The following is a 24,645-nucleotide window of genomic DNA, read 5'->3' as shown; positions in this document are numbered from 1 at the left end:
TAGAATACCGGAATAGTTTTTTTGATAATGGCAATACATGATTAAATTTAGGCACAAAAACTTTGAAGGATTATTGTGCACTTCTTTCAGAGAATGGTATAGGGGGTATTCAGATGATACACATGTCATATCTCTGTCTTTGTGAGTTACCAAAACCACATGTAAAAAAAAAAAAAAAAAGAAGTACATATACAGTAAAAGTGGCTGCTCGAAATTTACAGATGTGAGTTTGGTTTAAGAATATTGTTGTCTTCCTAAAAAAACAAACTATCTGTGAAAGTAATCATATTAAGTACTCAAATACAGGAATGACAACTATTTTCTGCTACCATGTGAATGTGTGCTTTACTTATTATTATTGGTAAAATCCAGTATCAGTATGACTTATACTGTGGAAACTGATCCTTCACACAACACAGACATAAATTTACCTCCTCTATCTGCTCTTGTTTCTTCTGTATTGCTCTGTTTCGTGCCACAGCACATGTCACAGACGAGAGAGCATCTCTGTTGCTGGTTTTCTGTGACACCTGTGGAGGTCACCACAAAAGACATCATCAATCTTTCAATCTAAAACTTTAGTATTATTTGTATGCTACAGTCTTAAACAACAGTCAACAAAATGTAAAGGTGTGTTCACGCCATATTGTAATTACTGTAATTACAACATACCAACTTGAAAAAATCATTCATGTCCTCGTAGAACTCATAATTACAAATTGTGAACTGGGAGTTTTCTGAGAGCTACGGCTTGTACCACGTGACCACTGCACCTCACGCGGAACCAGAGAAAAATGGCGGATCTTCCAGTAGTAAAATGTAAATAAGCAGTTATTTTGTAATATTTATGTTTTAAAATTCATGTAATTGACTTCTGCCAATGTAGATGTTTTCATAGAAAAGTAATGTGAACATAAATGAAAGACATGCAGCACAGAGTTAGATATCTAGGCTATCCATGTACAGTAATAACAGCAAAGACATTATAAAGTGTAATAATAATGCATTTGCATAGCATCTGTTACTTGTATTGTGTTTTACAGCTGCCAGTAATATTCTTTCACATTGGTTCATTTTGTTGACTGTCGCTATAAAAACGAATAATCCCCAGTCATGAACAGCACCGAACGTCACGTGTTGTCATCTTGGAATTATGGTAATTACAAAATGGCATGAATGCAGCATAATGCTTGGTAATGCTCTTACAATTGCAATCATTTTTAAGGTTATGTTTACAGACTTTACGTACTCAAGACAGAATTTATAACTTTGCACAGACAAGAACAGTAAGTGATTGTATCACAATAGTTTACATGTTATAATACTTTTAAGTTGAATGAGGGTAAACAAATTTGGCCCGCTGTCCATGGTGAAGGACTAAAACATGAAACTTGACTCATGAAGTTTTCCCAGAACTAAAATAAAATTAAACATTTTTTACTTTGATGCTTGCTAGAACATGCTTTAGCATGTTGTTAATGTATTTTAGCACATTGCCACCATGTTGTTAATGTGTTTTAGCATAGTGCTAAGATGTCATAACGCATTGTTAGTATGTTGATAGTTTATTTTACCTTGCAACTAGCAAGTTGTAAACATGTTTTACTTTTTTGTTTGAATATTTTACCACATTCCTAAGTTTACCATGTTTCTACCATTTAACATGTTTTACTATGTTGTTTGAATGTTTTACCACATTCCTACATGTTTTACCATGTTACTACCATTTTGCTAATATGTTTTTAGCACATTTTAACATTTTGCTAATGTGTTTTAAAATGTTGCTAGCATATTACTAAATTGTGTCTAGCATGTTTTATGAGCTTAGCATATTGATAACGTGTTTGTTGACATGTTAACATCATGATAACAATGAGCTAAACCAAGTTTTGTCCGCACACTGATATAACTGCTCAACAAAATTATTTTATTACTGCAACGTTTTGACCATCAGGTCTTCGTCAGGCACACATTAAGTGAACTGAGGTGCAACTCTGGTAACAGGTGGTCATCCTAATTAGACACACGTTCACAAATGCAGGTATACTAACATCCATCATGAGGATGGCTTACAGGCGGTGGAACAGTTTCTAAAACAAAGACCGACTGATGTGAAACCTAGTATGGCATTTTTGCTGGATCTCATTAATATTGTCTTGACTAATAATTATTTTCGTTTTCAAAATGATTATTATTTACAATCGAAGGGAACAGCAATGGGTGTTTTTGAAAACGAGTTCATTCTTAATGAATAAAATTCTTTTTTACCTAAGATTATACTTTACAAAAGTTATACTTTATGATAATGACTTCTACACCTGCTGAATTGTTGATGTTTTTGAATTATCTCAATTCTAGATCTAAACATTTGAAGTTCACTATGGAGTGTGACACAGAGACTATCAGTTTTCTTGATATAAAGGTATACATTTCTGAGGGCAAACTTCAAACTGAACTGTATCGTAAACCAAGGGATCGCAACACGATTTTAAGAGGTGATAGCTTTCATCCTAAACCTCTTATTAAAAGCCTGCCTATTAGCCAGTTTAAGCATGTGCGTAGAGTGTGTAGCACTGACGAATCCTACTCTCGATGGTCCGCTGATTTGACTTGATGAGATTTTTGTACCGTGGTTATCATAGGGAATGGATAGAAGAAGCTAAGAGGAAATTTGATGATACATCTCAAACACACAAATAGGGCAGTGGCCCTATTTGTGCTGTTAAGTATTCAGCATTGGGTGTGGAATTTCGTAAAGTTTTACACAGACACTGGCACATTATTTATAGTGATTCTAAATTGTCTCATATTATTAAAGATGGTCCTCGATTGGATTTTAAACATCAAAATAATTTGTGTGACATGCTAGTAAGATCAGATTTTTTGTCCGGTGTAGTGAAACCTGTTACTCTTCCTCTTCCTCCTGGTAATTATAGGTGCGCTAATTGTGCCCAGTGTATGTTTACATATAAATGTAAATCTTTTAGCCATCCACACACTGGCCATAACATCTTGATATGCAGTACAATTACTTGTTCTTCCACACATGTGATTTATCTTATACGTTGTCTGTGTGGTCTCGCTTCTGTTGGTAAAACTTCTAGATCACTACGTACTCGCATTAGTGAACACCGGAGTAATATTAGAACAGGAGTTGAACGCAGCCCTATAGCATCCCATTTTAGACAAGCGGGCCACAATGTTAGTGCTTTACAATACATTGGCATAGATTGAGTACAAAAACAGTAAAGAGGGGGAGATTTTGAGAGGAAAATCTTACAACGGGAATGTTTTTGGATTTATACTTTAAATACTTTGTCACCTTTTGAGTTGAATGAAGAATTCGATATAAAGCCTTTCTTACAAGATTGTGTGTGTCACGAATCTGGTCTGTGAACTTCCATTCACTCACCACCAGAGGTCACTCACTCACCACAGTATTCATTGTACTGATCACATTACTGTTGCACTTCACCATCTACTACATTTCCCATCATCCATCGCACAGATCACACAGCTGTCACAGATTACATATTGCACTGATTACAGCTGAAACCCATTAGACTCGCTTTATAAGCCTTGGATATTCTCTGCCTCACTGCCGAGTATTGTATGCATTATCGTTGCCCTACAGAGCCTTGTTAGTTTCCCTAGTCTTGCCTTGTCTTGCCTTTTTCGGATTGTGTTTTCCCCTGCCTGGACTCTTGCTTACGTTTTGGATTACCTCTCTTGTCAAGCCCCTTTTGATACTGTTCGCCGATCGTCGACCCACGCTTGTCTTTGTTTACTCTTTGTCTCGCCCATGTTATACCTGTTTGCCACTGTTCGACCCTGCCTGTTATGACCACGTCTCTGCTCATTAAAAGCTTGCATATGGATCCGCACATCTCACGTCTTGTCAGCCCCGTAACAGTGTGTATATTTCTTCATCTGTTTTTAATATTTTCCAAATATTTTGAGGGCTGGTTATTGATTCAAATTCAACTTGTATTGCCTTTTTTTTCTTCCTCTCTTTGTGGGAGTATACCTGCATTTGTGATTGAACATGTGTCTAATTAGGATGACCACCTGTTACCTATACAGAGTTGGACCTCAGTTCACTTAATGTGTGCCTGACGAAGACCTGATGGTCGAATCTGTAACGGGGCTGACGAGACGTGAGACATGCGGATCCAAGTGCAAGCTTTTATTTACAGGCATGGTCATAAATACCGGCAGGGTCGAGCAATGGCAAACAGGTATGGCAGGGACAAGACAAAGAGTAATCCTAGGGCAAGCAAAGGTTGGTCGACAGCGAACAGTATCCGAAGGGGCTTGACGAGAGAGGTATCTGAAAACGAAGCAATAGTCCAGGCAGGGGAAAACACAATCCAAAACAGGCAGGGGAAAACACAATCCAAAACAGGCAGGGGAAAACTATCAGGGGCTCTGTAGAGTTGCTATGGCTAGGGGAGCGGTAAACGCATACAATACTCGGCAGTGAGGGAAACAAAGTCCAGGGTTTAAATAGAGTGTGTGATTAGTGAGAGCTGTGTGATCAGTGCCTTCAGCTGTGTGTGCAATCAGTGCAATGGATGGTGGGAAATTGAGTCCAGTGTGATGTGTGCTGTGAGAGTCAATGTGGTGAGCGAGTGACCTCTGGTGGTGAATGAACAGAAGTGCAGGGACAGGATTTGTGACAGAAACGTTGCAGCAATAAAATAATTTTATCAGTGTGCACACATTACGTTTGTTTTTTGCTTTAGTTTGACTTTTTTGTCCTGCACCTGAGCTCCATTTAGGTTTGTGGTGTGTGCGCACATTTTTTTTTAACATGTTTTACCATGTTGATACATTTGACTAACTTCTTGTAGCACATTGCTTGTTTAATGGAACACCAGACTTTAAACACTGCTATCAGGTTAACAGGTTTTATTGCAGAGTTGCCACAATAAGCATGAGCTAGTAAATCAGATGACATTGTTACTCATCTGCCATTTACTCAACTCTAACAGAGTCCTTTTGTGTTACCCAGTTTGAGGGAGATTGTGGTAGGGGAGTCTGTGAATGAGGTGAAAGCATGCACCTCTAACAGATAACAGTGAGTATACAGGCTTGAAAGGAAATCGGGGAATCCAAGGAGATGACAGAGCAAAAAGATTTCCCTGAAAAAACTGGGATATCACTTGAAGGTAAGTAGAGCAGATAAGTAGTCCTTATTCATAAGTGAGACCAGACATTGGGCCTCATTCATGAAACTTGCGTAAATATATGAGTAAATTCAGAGTAATTTGCACGTAAAACAGACCTTCCCGAAAACTCTCCTCTGGATTCACAAATGCTCGTAAATGTCCAATTTGATAGTTAAGCATGTGTATGTTAATGAATTCCAATCATTTGTAAATAGGCCGCTTTTGTACGCTCATTCACAATTAACATAATCCCTGCCTATGAATTACAGCGTGTCCAAGAACAAAGTTCCAGTGTAAGTCCAGTGGAATATTCTGGTCTACTTTCTCAGGTTTGGCTCCAGTATATTGCATAAATGCAAAAAATACTAATAGGCCATATGCCTAACAATAAATATTCAATAACGTGTGTCCACCAAAGAGATTTCTTTCGTACCAACTAACATTTTGAAAATACAAACATTTTCATGAGTTCGAAAGTTTACGTCAGAACAGCTTTACGAACGATTTACACAAAAATTCGTTCTGCTCATGTTTCCTGAATGAGGCCCAATGAGCGACTGAGAGGTGTGTGCTTATATTCCATGGCTGAGTAGAAAGGTGATTGCAAACATGTGTGTGCAGTTCAGTAATCTGATGATTGCTGTGGGGGAGTGACAGTGGAGCCTGGCAAATCTGAGTACACACTGGAAAAGTGTAAGTCCAGGAGCAGGTTGGCAAAGAGAGTTCTTAGTGCACTCTGCCTACTCTACCCAGGTGTGACCAAGGACATCCTGGGCTGTTCTTGGCCACCAGAAGCGATTGGCCCCTGGGTGGCCTGTGCCCAGGGAAGAGTGAATAGATCTGATAAGCAGAGTACATTGAGTTCTGGGAACATATGTGTGACCAGGCAGACACCCCCGTGGAGAGGCTTCAGAGGCATTGGCATCAGTAAGTTGTTCATCAAGGGACCATTAAATGTGACTCACAATCAGGCTGGACAGAATCACAGATTCAGGCTTCTCAGAAGACTCTTCAGGAGAGATGGGACAGGGCATCAGCTTTTATATTCTTTGAACCAGGACAGTAGGATATGGAGAAATTAAAATGAGTTAAGCATAGATCCCATAAGGCTTCATGCAGATATTCAAGAAACATATGATTGATAAGGATGGTAAACAGATGTTGGGCTCCCTCCAGCCAATGTCTCCATTCTTACAAAGGAGAGGCTCTCTGTTCCTGATGTCATTGTTTCTTTCCACCAGGGTTAGTTTCCTGGAGAAGAAGGCACGTGGATGGAGCTTTGGTGGTGTCCCCTGCTGCTATGACAGGATTGCTCCGACTCCTGTTGTGGAAGCATCAGTAAATGACAAATGATTTTTTTCTGGATCAGGGTGGATTAGTAGCAGAGTGGCTTTTTAAATGCATTGTATGGATAGAGTCCAGGACAGAGACTTGGGCCTGCCTTTCAGAATATTGGTGAGTAGATGAGTGATGGAACTGAAGTTTTGGATGAATCGACAGTAGAAGTTAGGGAAACCAAGGGATGAGGAGGATAAGGTAAAAAATAAATTAACAGCGATCCTGTTAAGTGCCTGTTATTCTATGCAGGGGACGTTGAAGGGCGGATGTAACCTTGCTGAAAAGCCTCCTCAATATATTCCTCCATGGCTTTCTATTAGGGATAGAGATTTTGCCATAGGGCACTTGCTCACCTGGAATTAAGTTAATGGCTGTTATATGCAGAGGCTAAAGGAAACAGGCTGAGTCGTGGATCTAAGTGCAGGTGGTTTAATAAAAAGACTAAGTGAACAAAGAGCAGGAAACACTGGGAAACAGAGAACCAAAACACGGGCAGACAACAGCATAATAACGTTCAACAACTGACTGCACAAGTGAAACGTAAGGGCTATTTATACACAAGTGAGCAAGCTTAACAAGATAACAAGGGGACGTGGTAAATGGGAAACACCTGGGGAACCTAATCACAGGGAACCAATACACAAAAGGACTACAAACCAACTACAAACAAGGCACAGGAAACACTTCAACATAACTGTCCAGACAGGCACAGAGAACATGTAACAATGGCACTGTCCAATGGTCGGTGAGGTAGCAACTGTGGGTCTCGTTTCAGGCAGAAAACATCACTGAAGTGGGCATAGCATTCAGGAATAACTGACAGATCTTTTCTCCAAAGGACTTTCAATAGATGTGGAGTTGAGTTGGAGGACCTTGGAAGTAGGTGAGATTTCTTGGGAACATTTAGGAAAGCAGGAAAGGAAAGTCATCGCCCCACTTCAGGACTTCGCCAGTGGACCAGGAGATCACAGGACTGTGCTAAATAAGCCATGGGTGCCCTAGAATGATGCCAGTGTTGGAATTCTCCAGAACCAGGAAGTGGATGGATTATACAAGAAGTAGACCAACTCGTAGCTGGATGGGACACACACTGTAGTGGACATTTTCCTGGCAGAGCAGTTTGCCAGTTTAGACTTGTAACGTGGAAAACCTTGGTACTTCACAAAGCTTCATTTAATTATCACTAGATGGCAGTGAGTATACAGATTTGGAAGGGAATCAGGGAACCCACAAAGATGAAGGAGCAAGGAAACTTTGCTGTTGACAATGGGGATATCGCTTGGAGGCAAGTAGTCCTTAGTCACAAGCAAGACCAGACAACGAGTGACTGAGATGTGCATGCTTATATTCCATAGCTGAGCAGTGTAGTGACTGGGAACAGGTCATGCAATTCAGTAATCCGGAGATTGTAATCGCTGTGAGGGAGTGAGGATGGAGCCTGGCAAACCCATGACAGCTAGCAAATTACAAAGGTGTTATAGCATTTTACTAGCATGTCTTAGCATTACTAAAATGCTTCTAGCATGTTTATTGTGGTAGTAGTCTATAGCATGTTGCTAACATTTTAACTTGTTTCAAGAAGTTTCTAACATGTTTATGAACATCACTAATATTTTTAGCACATTACTATCATATTTAACATATCGATAGTATGATTTAATTTGTTGCTAGGATGCCGCACTGCTAGCAAGTCTAAACTGCTAGAATGTTGCTAGCATGTTTTAGTTAGCATTTAGATAGTATGATTTAGCAGATTGCTAGAGTTTTAATTGTCTTCTATAAGAAAATCATAAACCTGATCAAGTTGAAATGATATAACTCACTAAGTCATAAAAGTCTGAAGGTCTATTGCAAATTATTATGCTGGCTTCCTCAAACAAGAAAATAATATTGACATAAAGGTGGAGCTGGGTTGTAAAGGAATGCAGAATGAATTGTCACAAGAGTAAGGTAAGCAGCTTTTAAAGCCTATATATTTAAACAACATTACACAGGCTAGAGTTCTGTTCTTTTGAATATTAGCATGACTGTTATTTGGCCATAATCACAGGTGTGCTGATATCCAGGACAATAGCACAGTTCTATCTATGATATTGTCTTGAAAAACGTAATATTGAGTATGTTACATTTTGGAAACCATATTGCTAGTTACTGCGTGTCTATTTGCAAACGAAAACAGTTCCAAAGCCACAGCAAATTCATCCTTTGCGTATCTCAGAATAACCCACAGAAGTAGTCTTTCAATCCAGCATGAATCAGTGTTTATTAATGAATGGGTTGACTGAATTATTTATTGGTTTACATTTTTGATTATTGCTTGAATATTTGTCCCTCTTTTTTTGCATTTTAAAACTCATGTTATGTAATGTGTTTCTGTTCCTATTGTTTCCCTCTTCACTTCCTGTCCCAGTTTGCCTTGCTTGTTACTGTAACGTGTAGTCAGACTCAAGACACAGACAGGTTGGATTCAAACAGACGGATTTATTATACAGATGGTAAGGGGTAGCAGAAGCAGGTGAGTTATGGCAGAAATAGAGTCTATGATGAGATGAGCAAGGATACTGAGGAAGGTAATATCTGTTACCAGGTTGTGGAGAGCGTGGAATGATGGAAGGGTTTTTCCAGGAGCTGATAACAGGGATTTGATGCAGGCAAGTAATCGGAGCACACACACAGGAACACAAGGAGAAGACGAAGGCGATTGGGAGACTGGAATTCAGAAAAGTAGCTTAGCATACGAGTTGAGTCCTTATCCACAATGGAGACCAGACAATGTGCTTGTGTGAACTGTGTGCTCTTATACTGTGGTGCTGGTGATTAGTGAATGACGGTCAGGTGCATGTGATCAGAACTCCGGTGATTGGGATCGTTGATTGGTGGAAGAGCCTGGTGTTTCCGTGACAGAACCCCCCTCTCCACGGTCCACTCCTGAGGGCCGAATACCCCGATGTCGTGGAGGACGACCTTGACCACGTGGCGCTGGATCTTGGGGATGGGAAGCGTGGAACTCCACCAGGAGATTGGGATCAAACATGTCATCTCTTGGGACCCGTGACCTTTCCTCAGGGCCATAATCCTTCCAGTCAACCAGATAATCCAATTTACCCCCACAACGTCGGGAACTCAGAATCTCCTTTACGGAGTAGCCCGTTCCATCCTCCAGCACCATCGGAAGAGGGGGTTCGTCTACGGGACCAGGCTCTGTGGAAACAGGAGAAACAGGTGAGTGGTAGGGTTTGAGCAGAGAGACATGGAATTTGGGGTGAATTCGATACGGTGAAGGGAGCTTGAGTTCATACGTGACTGGATTGACTTGACGGATGATGGGGAAGGGACCAATGAATCTGGGACTCAGCTTTTTGCAGGGAAGTCTCAGTTGGCTGTCTCTGGTGGAGAGCCACACTTTCTGTCCTGGGTGGAATGTGGGAGTAGAGGCTCTCCGGACATCCGCATGGTGTTTGTGATGTCTTACTGCACGCAATAGATGTTGATGTGCTGAGGCCCAGACCCTCACACTCTCCTGGAACCAATGAGTGAGTGATGGTACCTCCGAAGGTTCCCCAGACCAGGGCAACAGAGGTGGCTGAGCACGCACTGGAAGATGTGAGATCCGTAGATGGCTGACAGAGAGAGTTCTATGCGTACTCGGCCCAGGCAATGAATCGGTTCCAGGAGTTCTGGTGCCTATAGCAGAAGGTACGGAGGTAACGACCTATCTCCTGGATCTTCCTCCAGTCAGTGTCTCCTTTCCTCAAGGGCTAGCTTGATGGCAAGAAGTTCTCTAATCCCTATATCATAATTTTGCTCCACCAAGGATAATTTCCGGGAGAAGAAGGCACACGGATGGAGTCGTGGAGGATTCCCCTACTGCTGGGACAGAACAGCTCCAACTCCTGATGTTGAGGCATCTACTTCGACTATGAAGGACTTCTGTGGATCAGGATGGACCAGGAGTGGAGCCGACGTGAAGGCTTTTTGGAGGGTCTTCATGGCGGAGGTGGCTTCGGGTGTCCAGGACAGAGACTTTGGCTTGCCTTTCAGGAGGTTGGTCAAAGGTGCAGTGATGGAACTGTAGTTGTGAATGAAGTGTCTGTAGAAATTTGACAAACTTAGGAATTGCTGGAGTTCTTTGATAGTGGCTCTAGGCCAGGCCTTGATGGCTTCAACCTTCCCTTCGTCCATCTGGATCCCTTGGGAGCTGATCTAATATCCGAGGAACTGAATTGAAGTCTCAGAGACGTGCAGGCGATGTTCGGACTCATTCTGGGAGTACACAAGGATGTCGTCAATGTAAACCAGCACGAAGCGATGTAGGTACTCCCGGAATACCTCATTCATATAACCCTGGAATACGGAGGGGGCGTTGTCTAATCCATATGGCATGACGAGATATTCATAATGGCCAGTAGGTGTCACACAGGCAGTCTTCCATTTGTCCTCCTCTCATATCCGGATGAGGTTATACGCACTTCTGAGGTCCAGCTTGGTGAAGATCCTGGCTCCGCGGAGTTGTTCTAGTGCAGATGGGACGAGGGGAAGTGGATACCTGTACTTGACAGTGATCTTGTTAAGAGCCCAGTAATCTATGCAAGGCCGCAAGCCTCCGTCCTTCTTGGCCATGAAGAAAAAGCTAGAAGCAGCAGGGGATGTAGACGGACGGATGTAGCCTTGCTGTAATGCTTCCTTAATGTACTCCTCCATGGCCTTCTGTCAGGGATGGAAAGGGAGTAGATTTTACCTCTGGGCACTGGTTCATCGGGTAGGATATCGATTGCACAGTCCCATGGTCAAGTCAAATCAAGTCACCTTTATTTATATAGCGCTTTTAACAATACAGATTGTGTCAAAGCACTTAACAGTATCAAATTGGAGGATAGAGTGTCAGTAAAGTATAATGACAAGATTAAACACTCAATTTTCAGTTAAAGCCATGGTTTGTGAGATGGTAACTTGGAGGCTTGTTTTGGGCAGAAAACGTCACTGAAGTGGGTATATTCCTGCGGGATGTCTATGGAATGGTTCTCAAGGGGATCGTTGGAACCGACGAGACGGGTCTTGGAAGACTTAAGGAACATCTAGGAAAGCATTCCTTTCCCCACTTCAGGACTTCTCCCGTTGACCATGAGATGGAGGGCTTGTGGGAAATGAGCCAGGGGCACCCTAGGACAATCTCAGCAGTGGATTCCTCCAGAACCAACAGGCAGATGTTTTCTGAGTGTAACTGGCCGATCCGCAGCTGAATGGGACCCACACAGTGTTGGACCTTTCCTCGGCCGAGGGGACTTCCAGTTATTGATTGGATTTTGTACGGGATGTCACTGAGTCTTTTCTTGAGCTGTAGGTGGTGGCATAAGTCGGCAGAGATGAAGTTGCTGGCTGACCCAGAGTCGAGGAGGGCATGGACTGTAACACAGTGGAGAGAAGTAGTGAGTTGCACAGCAGTAGTCAGTGAATGCACATTAACGGATGAAGAGGAAACAACACTTACCACGGGACGTGGGGGACGGACGGGACAGGTCCGTATTACATGTTCACTCTGGCCACAGTATAGACATAATCCCTGGGTCAGCCGACGTTGATGTTCGACCGAGGACAGGCAGGTGTTGTTGACTTGCATGGGTTCACCAGGTGGTTCTCGGAAACTCTAGTTGGCGGAATGAAACTGGTGGATTGTTGGAAACATCGATGTTCCTCCATACAGCCGTGAACCCAATTAGCCACCCAGAGGGAGAGTTGGATAAAACGCTCGAGCCCCATGGTGTCATCATAAGCAGAGAGATGCAACCGCAGAGAGGGCTCTAGTCCTTGGCGATAGGTCGTTAACAGGGAGCGCTCGTTCCAACCACTTGAGGCTGCTAGAGTGTGGAAACGGAGAGAATAATCTTGCACGGAGGGTTTGTCTTGCTTTAGATGATACAGTTGCTCACCGACTGAAGCATTTCCTACTGGCCGACCAAAATCGTCACAGAAGTGAGTAAGGAAGGCATTCAAGGTTTGAGTGACCGGTCCATTCTGCTGCCACAATGATTCTGCCCACTGGAGCGCTCGACCTGTTAACGACAGAATAAATGAGACTTAAGCCCTCTCAGTTGGGAAGCGATCCGGTTGCATCTCAAGGGCGAGTGAACACTGCAGGAGAAACCAGTTGCAATTGTCCGCCGAACCAGAGTAGGGTGCTGGATTGACCATGGGACTGGCAGGATAGATCGGTCCGGGTGAAGAAGCGGCTGGTGAGGAAACCAGTTCGGGTGTTGGTGTGATGGTGACAGGAGGCATGAGCACATGGCGAAGTGAATGCACCAGCTCCTGGAATGGGTCCACATCTGTCTGATTCATGGTGGTTTGGTCTGGTCTTCTGTAACGTGTAGTCAGACTCAAGACACAGACAGGTTGGAATCAAACAGACGGATTTATTGTACAGATGGTAAAGGGTAGCAGAAGCAGGTGAGTTATGGCAGAAATAGAGTCTATGATGAGATGGGCAAGGATACTGAGGAAGGTAATATCTGTTACCAGGTTGTGGTGAGCGTGGAATGACGGAAGGGTTTTTCCAGGAGCTGATAACTGGGATTTGATGCAGGTAAGTAATCGGAGCGCACACACACAGGAACACAAGGAGAAGACGAAGGAAATTGGGAGACTGGAATTCAGAAAAGTAGCTTAGCATACGAGCTGAGTCCTTATCCACAATGGAGACCAGACAATGTGCTTGTGTGAACTGTGTGCTCTTATACTGTGGTGCTGGTGATTAGTGAATGACGGTCAGGTGCGTGTGATCAGAACTCCGGTGATTGGGATCGTTGATTGGTGGAAGAGCCTGGTGTTTCCGTGACAGTTACCATAGCAACCCTTATTATTTATCATGCCAACTTATCACCTACACCTGTCCCTCATCATCCCTGATTAACTTATGTATATATACTCCTGTGTTTCAGTTGTGTTTTGTCAGTTATTGTTTTCTGTATGTGTTTTGTCTTCTGATTGCTCTCCTGGTTCCTGTCTGTGGTTTGTCTATGGTTGTTTCAAGTTTGGATTATGTTTTGGTGTTTCAAATTAAACTGTGCTTGCTCCGTCTCGTCCCTGTATACGTTATAGTGTTCCTACTGTCAATAGCCCTATTTGGACGGGACTAGTTTTACAGGGGGTCGTTAGAGAAATGTGTGTTTCACAGACGTACTTGGTGATTTTAATCCCGTCCGAATCTGCCATGTCTGTGTTTTTCTTACACAACCTCTGTAACAATTCCAGAGCAAATTACCTACAGTTTTTCAGCAAACTCAGCGATCCTCTGAGAAAACTAATCCCGTCCGAATGCAATGTCTGTGATTGTCGGTGAGATTATTTTTTCATAACGCGTTTCCTTGTGTGTTTTGGCCAACGTGAATTACCATAGACGCTCTTACCGCACGCACGTTTGATATATTTGCCTCCCGGCAAGGAAAAATTAAGTAAATAAATTAAAAACAATAATAAAATCAAGAGTCAGATCACGTAAACCATTCAGACTGGCTATTGTAATATCTGCGTCAGGTAAAATTACTCGCGTTCATTTCTGCACTCAATTACATAATGTTTTAATTACATATGCACCTTTATGAAAATTAAACATGGGTTTACTACAAATAAATAACTAAAGTAAAACTAAAGCAACCACACATTAACATGGTTTTGCTATACTAGCCATATAGCTTCACCATGGTATTTGTAGTAAAACTGTTATACTAATGGTAATCAATCCAAATGACACGCAATGCACGCATACAGAGCGTGTGACCTCTGAAACGCCCAGATGTACAAAACAGACCCTCCCACCTCTGTAATAAACACAGATGTTAGTCCCGTCCAAATTGGTACATGAAAATCGCAGACGTCAGGTGATAAGAATCGAAACTCAAACGTAGTTTAGAAAACTAGTCCCGTCCGAATAGGGCTAATCTTTGCCTGTATTATGATGCTGTTTTTGCTTTCACCCAATAAACGCTGCAAATGTATCACCCTATAGTCATAAGCTACTTCTACGTTACAGTGTGGAACATGCAAACACAGACAAGCAGTGTGATAAAAACAATTTCCTAGAGCTATTAGACTAAGCATCAGCACTTTTGGCATTCTGCTCAGTCAATCATATTCAATACACACACACATACAGTATATCACATATTTTGTTAATACATAGTTCAACTTGTATTGACCCAAAAGCATTAATTTGAGAATGATCATAATGATAAAAAGCAAGGAGTTTCTGGTCTCTTACTGTGGATGACAGTGATGATCTGTTTCCAGAGGATGGCCGAGAAATATCTATAAAAAAAGTAAGGGCAAGACAAAAAGGGAAAAGGGGAAAAAAAGAGAGAGAGGTTTCTGTAAGAAAATCTGTGTAGTGTCATTTGGAAAATATGCCTCACAACATGGGTTGTTTTATTTTTTGATCGTGGGCCTGGGTGCTTAAATCCATATACAATCTCTCTCTCTCTACTCTCACATACATACATACATACAAGAACACCTTCAGCTCTCTGACACTCACAAACATAGACACACACACACACACACACACATTTTCTCTCATTATATCTCACTTTTAAGCAACACATACACAAAAGCAGTGAGTCACCAAGCACATAACCGTGAGATGGAGGGGGAGGAAAATCTTCTCAACATGCCACATCTGATTTTTAGCCAACTAAAATAAAAAAATAAATAAATAAAAAAAAAACAGACATTCATGTCTGCATGCACATGAATTATTCAGAATTAAAATAAGAATCCCTACATTTTAATTGAGGTGATAAACAGGATGCAGAATTGTAATTTAAATCTGACCTTTTAATGCATCAGAACAAAACTGAAAGACATTTATATGCTATATATGCATTTTTTTTTTTTTTTTGTATCAGATTTTTCTTTTTTGCAGATTTGTTGTAACAGATGTATATGATGTATTCAATATATATATATATATATATATATATATATATATATATATATATATATACACAGGTGCTGGTCATATAATTAAAATATCATGAAAAAGTTGATTTATTTCACTAATTCTATTCAAAAAGTGAAACTTGTATATTATATTCATTCATTACACACAGACTGATATATTTCAAATGTTTATATCTTTTAATTTTGATGATTAGAGCTTACAGCTCATGAAAGTCAAAAATCAGTATCTCAAAATATTAGAATATTACTTAAGACCAATACAAAGAAAGGATTTTTAGAAATCTTGGCCAACTGAAAAGTATGAAAATGAAAAGTATGAGCATGTACAGCACTCAATACTTAGTTGGGGCTCCTTTTGCCTGAATTACTGCAGCAATGCGGCGTGGCATGGAGTCGATCAGTCTGTGGCACTGCTCAGGTATTATGAGAGCCCAGGTTGCTCTGATAGTGGCCTTCAGCTCATCTGCATTGTTGGGTCTGGTGTCTCTCATCTTCCTCTTGACAATACCCCATAGATTCTCTATGGGGTTCAGGTCAGGCGAGTTTGCTGGCCAATCAAGCACAGTAACACTATGGTCATTGAACCAGCTTTTGGTACCTTTGGCAGTGTGGGCAGGTGCCAAGTCCTGCTGGAAAGTGAAATCAGCATCTCCATAAAGCTTGTCAACAGAAGGAAGCATGAAGTGCTCTAAAATTTCCTGGTAGATGGCTGCGTTGACTGTGGACTTCAGAAAACACAGTGGACCAACACCAGCAGATGACATGGCAGCCCAAATAATCACTGACTGTGGAAACTTTACACTGGACTTCAAGCAACATGGATTCTGTGCCTCTCCACTCTTCCTTCAGACTCTGGGACCTTGATTTCCAAATGAAATGTAAAATTTACTTTCATCTGAAAAGAGGACTTTGGACCACTGAGCAACAGTCCAGTTCTTTTTCTCCACAGCCCAGTTAAGACGCTTCTGACGTTGTCTCTGGTTCAGAAGTGGCTTGGTAGCCCTTTTCCTGAAGACGTCTGAGCGTGGTGACTCTTGATGCACTGACTCCAGCTTCAGTTCTCTCCTTGTGAAGCTCTCCCAAGTGTTTGAATCGGCTTTGCTTGACTGTATTCTCAAGCTTGCGGTCATCCCTGTTGCTTGTGCACCTTTTCCTACCCAAATTCTTCCTTCCAGTCAACTTTGCATTTAATATGCTTTGATACAGCACTCTGTAAACAGCCACACCTTTCAGTAATGACCCTCTGTGACTTACCCTCTTTGTGTCATTTATTCAAACTCAAATGTAAATATTCTAATATTTTGAGATACTGATTTTTGACTTTCATGAGCTGTAAGCTCTAATCATCAAAATTAAAAGAAATAAACATTTGAAATATATCAGTCTGTGTGTAATGAATGAATATAATATACAAGTTTCACTTTTTGAATGGAATTAGTGAAATAAATCAACTTTTTGATGATATTCTAATTATATGACCAGCACCTGTATATATATCCTGTGTTAAAAACAACCCAATTTGGGTTATTTGGCAACCCAGCGCTAGGTAAATATTGGACAGAACACAATATTTTTACCTAACATGTTAGGTTGTTTTATTTAAGTCAATTATTGTTTAAAAATTATTATATTGTTGGTTTAAAATGGACTGAAAAAAAAAAAACACAAAAAAAAGATAAACATTTATTATTAAGCAAGATCACAATTGAATTAATTTGGGTGAATACAGCATAGTTTACAATATTACATACTGTCATGGGAGGAGCACACGACAGACACAGTGGGTGTGGCGTTTTGTTTATTAAACACAAAATCAACATAAAATGTCCAAAGCGGAAAATAAACAGGGGGTCTTCGTCGTGCTGAGAAGGTCGTGAAGGGAAGGGCAGTGTTCAGGAAGGAAGGGTCCAGGCAAGGGACAGAGTCCGGCGGTGGCACACGCTCCCCACTTTGTGTATTCAACCATTTTCTGTAATCGCTTTTTACCAAAATAGTGCTAATTCTCATGCCGGTGTGTCGCCGAAATCTGAGCCGGTGAAGGCCTGCTGTTCGTGGGGGAACTGCGAACTTCAGACCATGGCCTCGCATTTCACTCCTAGCTGAAAGATGCCATGACTGACTCTATAACCTGCCCATAAACAACAATACTGAGATTAAAGAACATATTTTAACATCAAATTAAATTAAACTCAGTGTTATAATGAATAAAATAGAATACAATTATAACGAATAAAAACGAATGTTATGCAAGGCAAAAGACGTTTCCATCGTGATCCCTGTGATTGACACAGCTGACTGACAGCTCATGCTTATGTTGTGCTGCGTAAAATAATACAATTTACAGCACAGTAAAGACTTTATAAATGAAATAAAATGTATACAAACCTTTATTTCGCTGAAGAAGTGCACCAAATCTGTAGAGGACTCAAAAAGCTTGTGATCTCACTGTAACTCAGAAGCTGGGTTGTTTCGTCAGAGACAGGCTTAACCCAGTGGTTGGGTAGATAAAAATAACCCAGTATTAAAAATGACCCAGCAGCTTAGTTACAGAAAAGAAAAGAAAAACTACCCAGCACCTGGGTAAAAAATATTAAAAATAACTCAATAAAATGACCCAACCATCTGAACCCAGCATTTGGGTTAAAAAAAAATAATAATAACCCAGCATTTTTTAGAGTGTACAATACTTTGCTAATGCTTGAATACGGTATATATAAAATATGTTATAGTTTTATTGTGGAGCAGAAAATGCATTTAATATTGGATGAGATTGAGAACAAATATAATTTGTGATTTTTATTTTATTTTATTTATTTTAACATTTCTAAGATTATCAGATTAATTGATTAAATGATTACTGTGTAAAATTTAAGTGAAATTCTGTAAAGCAACAGTAAAGAAAACACAGAATGTTAACTCTCATTGAGAATTCTATAGTGACACGAAAATGTGTAAACTGACACTACCACCTAGTGTTAAGAGTTAAGAATCCATTCATGCACTGCAAAATTCAGTTCAACCAAATTTGCAAAAAAAATGCTAACATACAGATATAGCACAATGCAGCTAACCTGTTCTGCGAGGTTCAATATGTGCTGTGGAGCGATTCTTGTTCAGGCCTTTGTTGAACTGCTGGCTGGAAGGAGGAGAGGCTCTGGGCTTACGCCTTAGCTGTAGGCTAGACCACTGATATGTATGATACCTCTGGTACCTCAGTGCAAAATTTGGGCGCCGTATAAAACGCTGTTCCTCCATAGTCCTGAAAAACCTGAAACTAAAGAAAAAGAGAAATTTATCATAACACATTTGATCATAAGAAACTGATCAAGCAATATGATAACAAACCAGAACTAGAAAACTGTTATATGCAAGTAAGTCTGACCAGGCATTTCAATAAATAGCCTTTACAAACCCCTCAATAAATTTACCTATTTAATTGAAATAACCAGATCCAATTAGGGGTCAAATTAGACTTCCTCACAAGGTCTAGTAATTTTGAAACTGATTTAAATTGAGGTTGCTAGCAGTTATATACATAGACGCCAATTTCTTTTCCTCCGGTGGGTGCTCGGCACCCCCCTCCAACCAAACCCATTGCGCCACCGAAAACTCACATGCATATGTCTACATACATTTTTTGTTTCAGCTTGCCACAAGCAAATTATTACTTAAAACATTTTATCAAACTCACAATGAACATTTCATCTGGCTCAGGATCTTAAGTTACAATATATACTGTACCTAAGAATTTATGTATAGAAAACCTATTGAGAGCTTCTGTAGCCTAAATATTGTATTCTGTAAATATTGCACGCGTGTTCATTTACGACTGACATGACAAACTTATGCTTTTTATTTATTTTCAGTTCTTCAGTTACAGAAACTGAGCTATAGACAAAAATTCACATGAAACATATAGGCTACTGACATCTTCAACAGTCGGTCTAATAAAAATATTATGAACACTCAGCATGTTCACCTACAGTTTGGTTAGAAACACATCTTTTCATTTTTTTTTTTTAAATTAATCTCTACATGAACAAATAATGACTTAATATTCTCACTTATTCATTAGTTACAAACACGGACACAAGACAGAAACAGACACAAAAACAAATTTTATAAAACATTTTTACAGCTTCTAAAAAAATATATTATGTATAGCCTAGCCTAAACTTTAAAAGAATAATTTGCATTTTCTGAGTCAGTGTAGCGGGTAAAGTTTTTTAAGTTGACAACAAATTGTTCCCTTTCGAAAGGGAACTCCACGCTGCATCCTCTAGAGGGCGCTAGGGAAACGCCTTCAGCGTGACCGGTGTCTGAAGCATGAATGACAAAAAGACAATAGCTGTGTCCCAAAGCTAAGTGTACACACTTCGGAGTGTACGGACTTCGAAGGCCACGCCTCCGAAGTGCACGAAGGACCCTCCAAAGTGCATGAGACGCTCCGCCTTCGCCTGTCCTGAACACATATACATTCCCGTATTTGGTTATAGTCATAGCGCCACCTGCTGGCAACAGGAAGTGACATGTTTAACACTGTAATGGACTCCTAGGTGCATATTAAAAAGTGTCAACAAGTGATAAATAGTCTAGCAGCATGCTACAAGCATACTAAAACATGCTAGCAACACTTAGCTAAGTGCTAAAGCATGCTAGTAATGCAGTGAAACAGGAAGTTGCTGTAACTCAGGCATGCAGTGTCCAATCTGCCCCAAATTTTACAAGTTTGATAAGAGGCCTGTCCTGAACACATATACATTCCCGTATTTGGTTATAGTCATAGCGCCACCTGGTGGCAACAGGAAGTGACATGTTTTAGACTGTGATGCACTATTAGCAACACATTAAAATATGCCATTGTGTGCTAAACATGTTAGCAACATGCTCAAACATGTTAGCAACACTTAGCTAAGTGCTAAAGTATGCTACTAACTCTATCAAACAGGAAGTTGTTGTAACTCAGGCATACAATGTCCAATCTGCCTCCAACTTCACATGTTTGATTACAGTCCTGGCCTAAACACATCAAAAGGCCAATATTCAGTTAAAATTATAGCGCCACCTGCTGGTGACAGGAAATGACTTGTTTTACACTAACTTAAACATGCAATGTCCAATCTGCACAAAACTTCACAAGTTCGATAAGAGTCCGGGCCTGAACACATCTAAAGGCCAAAATCCCATTATAATCATAGCGCCACCTGCTGGTGACAGGAAATGACTTGTTTTACACTAACTTAAACATGCAATGTCCGGTCTGCCCCAAACTTCACATGTTTGGTAAGAGTCCTGGCCTGAACACATCTTAAGGCCAATATTCATTTATAGTGATAGTGCCACCTGTTGGCAACAGGAAATGACTTGTTTTAAACTAACTTAAACATGCAATGTTCAATCTGCACCAAACTTCATATGTTTGATAAATGTGCTGGCCTGAAGACATCTACATGCCAATTTCCAGTTATATACATAGCGCCACCAGCTGGCAGCATGAAATTACTTGTTTCACACTAACTTAAACATGCAATGTCCGATCTGCACCAAACTTCATATGTTTGATAAATGTGATGGTCTTAACACATCTTAAGGTCAATATTCAGTTATAAACATACCGCCACCTGCTGGCAATAGGAAATGACTTGTTTTACACTAACTTAAACATGCAATGTCCAATCTGCACAAAACTTCACAACTTTGATAAGAGTCCGGGCCTGAACACATCTAAAGGCCAAAATCCCATTATAATCATAGCGCCACCTGCTGGCAACAGGAAATGGCTTGTTTTACACTAACTTAAACATGCAATGTCCAATCTGCACCAAACTTCACATGTTTGGTAAGAGTCATGGCCTGAAGACACCTAAAGGCCAATATTCAGTTATAATCATAGCGCCACCTTTTGGCAATAGGAAATGTCATGCTTTATAATAACTCAAACATACTACTTTCAATCTGCATCAAACTTCATATGTTTGATAAAAGTGCTGCCCTGAAGACATCTACATGCCAATATTCAGTTATAGACATAGCGCCACCAGCTGGCAGCAGGTTTGGCACATATAAATAACTTTGACATATTCCTCTATGTTTGCCTTTTTAAATGCATATTGCTCATCGTTCCCTCTCTCCCTGAAGCAACCGGTTTATTCTTCTTCTTCTTCTCCAAAATAAATCGCATTTTTGAGGGCCTAAACATGCTCAAAGTCATGAAACTTTGCACACACCTCAGAACTGGCGAAATTTTACGTCTGATATAGGTTTCAGAAGTGGGTGTGGCAAAATAGCTCGATAGCGCCACCTATTCTCATTCAAAGAAGTGCCCCACCCGCTACGTTTCACGTACATGTATGAAAATCGGTACACACATGTAACACACCAATACCCACAAAAAAGTCTCTTGGAGAAAAATCCGAAACTCAACAGGAAGTCGGTTATTTTTAATTTTCTCATCAAATTTTGTGTCATTTTTGTCATTTTCAGCTGTCATACTTTAACGAACTCCTCCAACAGATTAATTCAGATGAACACCAAATTTGGTCAGTCTAATCTAAAGGCCTTTGCGATGTTAAATTGTGAAGATCTAGAGTTTTCGTTGAAGGGCGTGTCTGTTGCGGGCTGACAAATTTCGATGTTTCGCCATGAAACAGGAAGTTGCTATAACTCAGGCATACAATGTCCGATCTGCCCCAAACTTCATATGTTTGATAAGACTCCTGTCCCGAAGAGATCTACATGCTCATATTCAGTTATAGTCATAGCGCCACCTGCTGGCAACAGGAAGTGACATGTTTTACTCTGTAACAAACTACTCCTAGAGATTTATTGACATCAACATAATATTTGGTCAGTCTAATCTAAAGGCCTTTGCGATGTTAAATTGCGAAGATCTTGAGTTTTCGTTAAAAGGCGTGTCCATGGCGGCCTGACAAATTTCGATGTCTCGCCATGGGAATAGAAGTTGTTGTAACTCAGCCATAAAATTTGCAATCTGCCCCAAACTTCACATGTTTGATAAGAGACCGGGTCTGAACACATCTAAACACTAATATTCCATAATAATCATAGTGCCACCTGCTGGCAATAGGAAATCACTTGTTTTACACTAACTTAAACATGCAATGTTCAATCTGGGCCAAACTTCATATGTTTGATAAGAGTTCTAGCCTGAAGACATCTAAAGGCCAATATTCAGATATAATCTTAGCGCCACCTGTTGGCAATAGGATATGTCATGCTTTATAGCAACTCAAACATACTATGTTCAATCTGCATCAAACTTCATATGTTTGATAAAAGTGCTGCCCTGAAGACATCTACATGCCAATATTCAGTTATAGACATAGCGCCACCAGCTGGCAGCAGGTTTGGCACATATAAATGACTTTGACATATTCCTCTATATTTGCCTTTTTAAATGCATATTGCTCACCGTTCCCTGTCTCCCCGAAGCCACCGGTCGGCGGTGAGCCCGGTGCGAGGGCCCGTTCATCGCTGCTTGCAGCTTTAATTCTTCTTCTTCTTCTTCTTCTTCTCCAAAGTGAATCGCATTTTGGAGGGCCTAAACATGCTCCAAAACTCATGAAACTTTGCACACGGGTCAGAACTGGCGAAAATTTACATCTGATATGGGTTTCAGAAGTGGGTGTGGCAAAATGGCTCGATTGCGCCACCTATAATATTTCAAAAGAGTGCGCCTCGTGCTACGTTTTATGTACATGCACGGAAATCGGTACACACGTGTAACACATCATTACCTACAAAAAAGCCTCTTGGTACAAAATCCAAAACCCAACAGGAAGTACGTTATTTTGAATTTCCTGTTCGATTTTTGTGCAGTTTTTGCAATTTCCAGGCTTCATACTTTGACGAACTCCTCCTACAGTTTTAATCGGATCGTCTTCAAATTTGCTGAGTGTAATCATAAGGCCTTTGCGATGTTAAATTGCGAAGATCTAGAGTTTTCGTCAAGGGGCGTGTCCCTGGCGGCCTGACAAAGTTTGATGTTTCACCATGAAACAGGAAGTTGCTGTAACTCAGGCAAGCAATGTCCGATCTGCCCCAAACTTCACACGTTTCATAGGAGTTCAGTCCTGAACACATCTGCATGCTCATATTCAGATATAGTCATAGCGCCACCTGCTGGCAACAGGAAGTGACATGTTTAACACTGTAATGGACTCCTAGGTGCATATTAAAAAGTGTCAACAAGTGATAAATATGCTGGCAGCATGCTACAAGCATACTAAAACATGCTAGCAACACTTAGCTAAGTGCTAAAGCATGCTAGTAATGCAGTGAAACAGGAAGTTGCTGTAACTCAGGCATGCTATGTTCAATCTGCCCCAAATTTAACAAGTTTGATAAGAGGCCTGTCCTGAACACATATACATTCCCGTATTTGGTTATAGTCATAGCGCCACCTGCTGGCAACAGGAAGTGACATGTTTTAGACTGTGATGCACTATTAGCAACACATTAAAATATTCCATTGTGTGCTAAACATGTTAGCAACATGCTCAAACATGTTAGCAACACTTAGCTAAGTGCTAAAGTATGCTACTAACTCCATCAAAAAGGAAGTTGTTGTAACTCAGGCATACAATGTCCAATCTGCCTCCAACTTCACATGTTTGATTACAGTCCTGGCCTGAAGACATCTACATGCTCACATTCGGTAATATGTGATAGCGCCACCTACTGACAACAGGAAGTGACATGTTTTACACAGTGATGCACTTTTAGCAACACTGTAAATTATGCCATTGTGTGCTAAACATGCTAGAATAATGGTCAAACATGCTAGCAACACTTACTAAGTACTAAAACATGTTATTAATACCATGACACAGGAAGTTGTTGTAACTCATGCATACAATGTCTTATCTGCCCCAAACTTCACACCTTTTATAATAGTCCTGGCCTGAACACATCTTAAGGCCAATATTCATTTATAGTGATAGTGCCACCTGTTGGCAACAGGAAATTACTTGTTTTACACTAACTCAAACATACCATGTTCAATCTGCACCAAACTTCACATACTTGATAAAAGTACTGGTCTGAAGACATCTACAGGCCAATGTTAAGTTATAGACATAGCGCCACCAGCAGGTTTGGCACATATAAATAACTTTGACATATTCCTCTATGTTTGCCTTTTTAAATGCATATTGCTCACCGT

The 24,645-nt window shown here is 40.6% G+C and overlaps 1 protein-coding gene and 1 long non-coding RNA gene across 2 annotated transcripts in view; both read right to left on the bottom strand.

Annotated features, from left to right (window-relative positions):
* Nucleotides 1-24,645, bottom strand: part of LOC131548100 (uncharacterized) — a 60,960-nt gene that overhangs the window by 11,346 nt on the left and 24,969 nt on the right. Inside the window, exons 3-5 of the mRNA XM_058789075.1 lie at nt 18,533-18,735; nt 14,764-14,810; nt 432-530 (exon numbers count right to left, since the gene is read on the bottom strand). Of these exons, the coding sequence (XP_058645058.1) occupies nt 432-530; nt 14,764-14,810; nt 18,533-18,735 (349 nt within the window). The remainder of the gene's footprint in view (nt 1-431; nt 531-14,763; nt 14,811-18,532; nt 18,736-24,645) is intronic.
* On the bottom strand, nt 8,793-14,198 carry LOC131548101 (uncharacterized). The gene is made up of 3 exons (XR_009273094.1): nt 11,998-14,198; nt 9,809-11,912; nt 8,793-9,710 (listed from the first exon to the last, which is right to left on the bottom strand). It is a non-coding gene; the product is annotated as an uncharacterized LOC131548101 (long non-coding RNA).

Source organism: Onychostoma macrolepis, chromosome 10, assembly GCF_012432095.1.
Source record: "Onychostoma macrolepis isolate SWU-2019 chromosome 10, ASM1243209v1, whole genome shotgun sequence".
In the NCBI taxonomy this organism is placed as follows: domain Eukaryota; kingdom Metazoa; phylum Chordata; class Actinopteri; order Cypriniformes; family Cyprinidae; genus Onychostoma; species Onychostoma macrolepis.
The sequence above is the reverse complement of the archived record's forward strand: the minus strand, read 5'-3'. Positions and strand labels throughout refer to the sequence as shown.